Genomic DNA, 1,288 nt, shown 5'->3' on the forward strand with positions numbered 1-1,288 from the left:
TATGCAGCCTTTATTTTATTAAATTATATGTCATATGTAAAAAGTTTTGTAATAAATCGAATTTCAGAATAAACTAACATTTACATCAAGGTTATAGAACAAAACTAGTTTGTGGACACTTTGTTTACCAAATGACAAAAAAGTTAGGTCACGACAAACTACGCATTTTAAAATTCCATCAATACTTTGTTTAAACAAATTTTACATAAATTTGCCTAAAATTAACAACTTTGTCATTGCGAAAAACTCGCAAACTAGATAGCATTCTAAATACCTATTTAAAGTAAATTTAATATCGAATTGTTGAAATTAATTAAACCGTAAAAACAATCGGGACAATGGCAGGCGAACCAAAATAAAATAGAAACATTGAGAAAGTAATGCGTGACAACAAAGAATGAGTAATCTTGATATTTGGTTTTTAAAAGGGTACCGTTTTTAAACTTATTCTTATCAAAGTTAAATATGTTATAGAGAATTTAAAGTATGATTTAACAAAAGTATAAAGACTTAAACTAAAAGTTTAAAAGTATAAAAATACTAAGTTATTTTGACATACCTTTGGTTTGCGGAACCATTTTCTGAGAGAATCCATCGGACCAGTTTTATATAGCAGCCTCATATGAACGGATCACAGCACAATCACACACACATTATAAAACCAACTTAGCACTGAAAAAACACAAATTATTTGCAAACACGGCGATTTTTTGGCCAATATTTACGTCAAAATACACAAACGGCGGACATGTTTCCACGATTCGCGTTCACGTTTGTGAATGAATGATCCGATTTAACTGAACGGATAATTTGATCGCCGTCAGCAGAACTCATTCAATATTTTCTGCTGCTAATATCAGACGAATGAAAAGATCGGAAACATACCAACATAAGGACATTTGTTACATTTCCAAAGAATTCTAAAATAATTGCGATTAGATCTAAGGCCTCTGGATAAAACAAAAATCAACGCAAAAAGCAAAATTAAAAATAATAGACATTACCCAACAACATTTTTTTTTTCACTTGTAAAGCTGCCATCTTTTGGCATACTGTTTAAGTTAACAATCGCTATGTAACCGCCATCTATTGGCGAGATTTCGTATCAATTAAGGTGGCATGGAAATATTAGACAAAGGTCAAAAATCCTTTTTCTGGATAGAGGATGTGATTTTAGACTTTAGGTCACTAAAGGTGTCTTCAGAATTATTTGCTACGAGCTGTTGCCCGCGACTTCGTCCGCGTGGTATTAGAAAACATACAAACTATATAAATTACAAAAAGTTAC

At 31.4% G+C, this 1,288-nt stretch overlaps 1 protein-coding gene across 1 annotated transcript in view; it reads right to left on the bottom strand.

The window, feature by feature from the left end:
* The window catches only part of LOC106106102 (lateral signaling target protein 2 homolog), a 30,356-nt gene extending 29,584 nt beyond the window's left edge, over nucleotides 1–772 (bottom strand). Inside the window, exon 1 of the mRNA XM_013286631.1 lies at nucleotides 560–772. Within this exon, the coding sequence (XP_013142085.1) occupies nucleotides 560–622 (63 nt within the window). The 5' untranslated portion in view covers nucleotides 623–772. The remainder of the gene's footprint in view (nucleotides 1–559) is intronic.
* Between the last annotated feature and the right edge of the window lie 516 nt (nucleotides 773–1,288).

This window comes from Papilio polytes, unplaced genomic scaffold (assembly GCF_000836215.1).
Source record: "Papilio polytes unplaced genomic scaffold, Ppol_1.0 DF822400.1, whole genome shotgun sequence".
Classification (NCBI taxonomy): Eukaryota; Metazoa; Arthropoda; class Insecta; order Lepidoptera; family Papilionidae; genus Papilio; species Papilio polytes.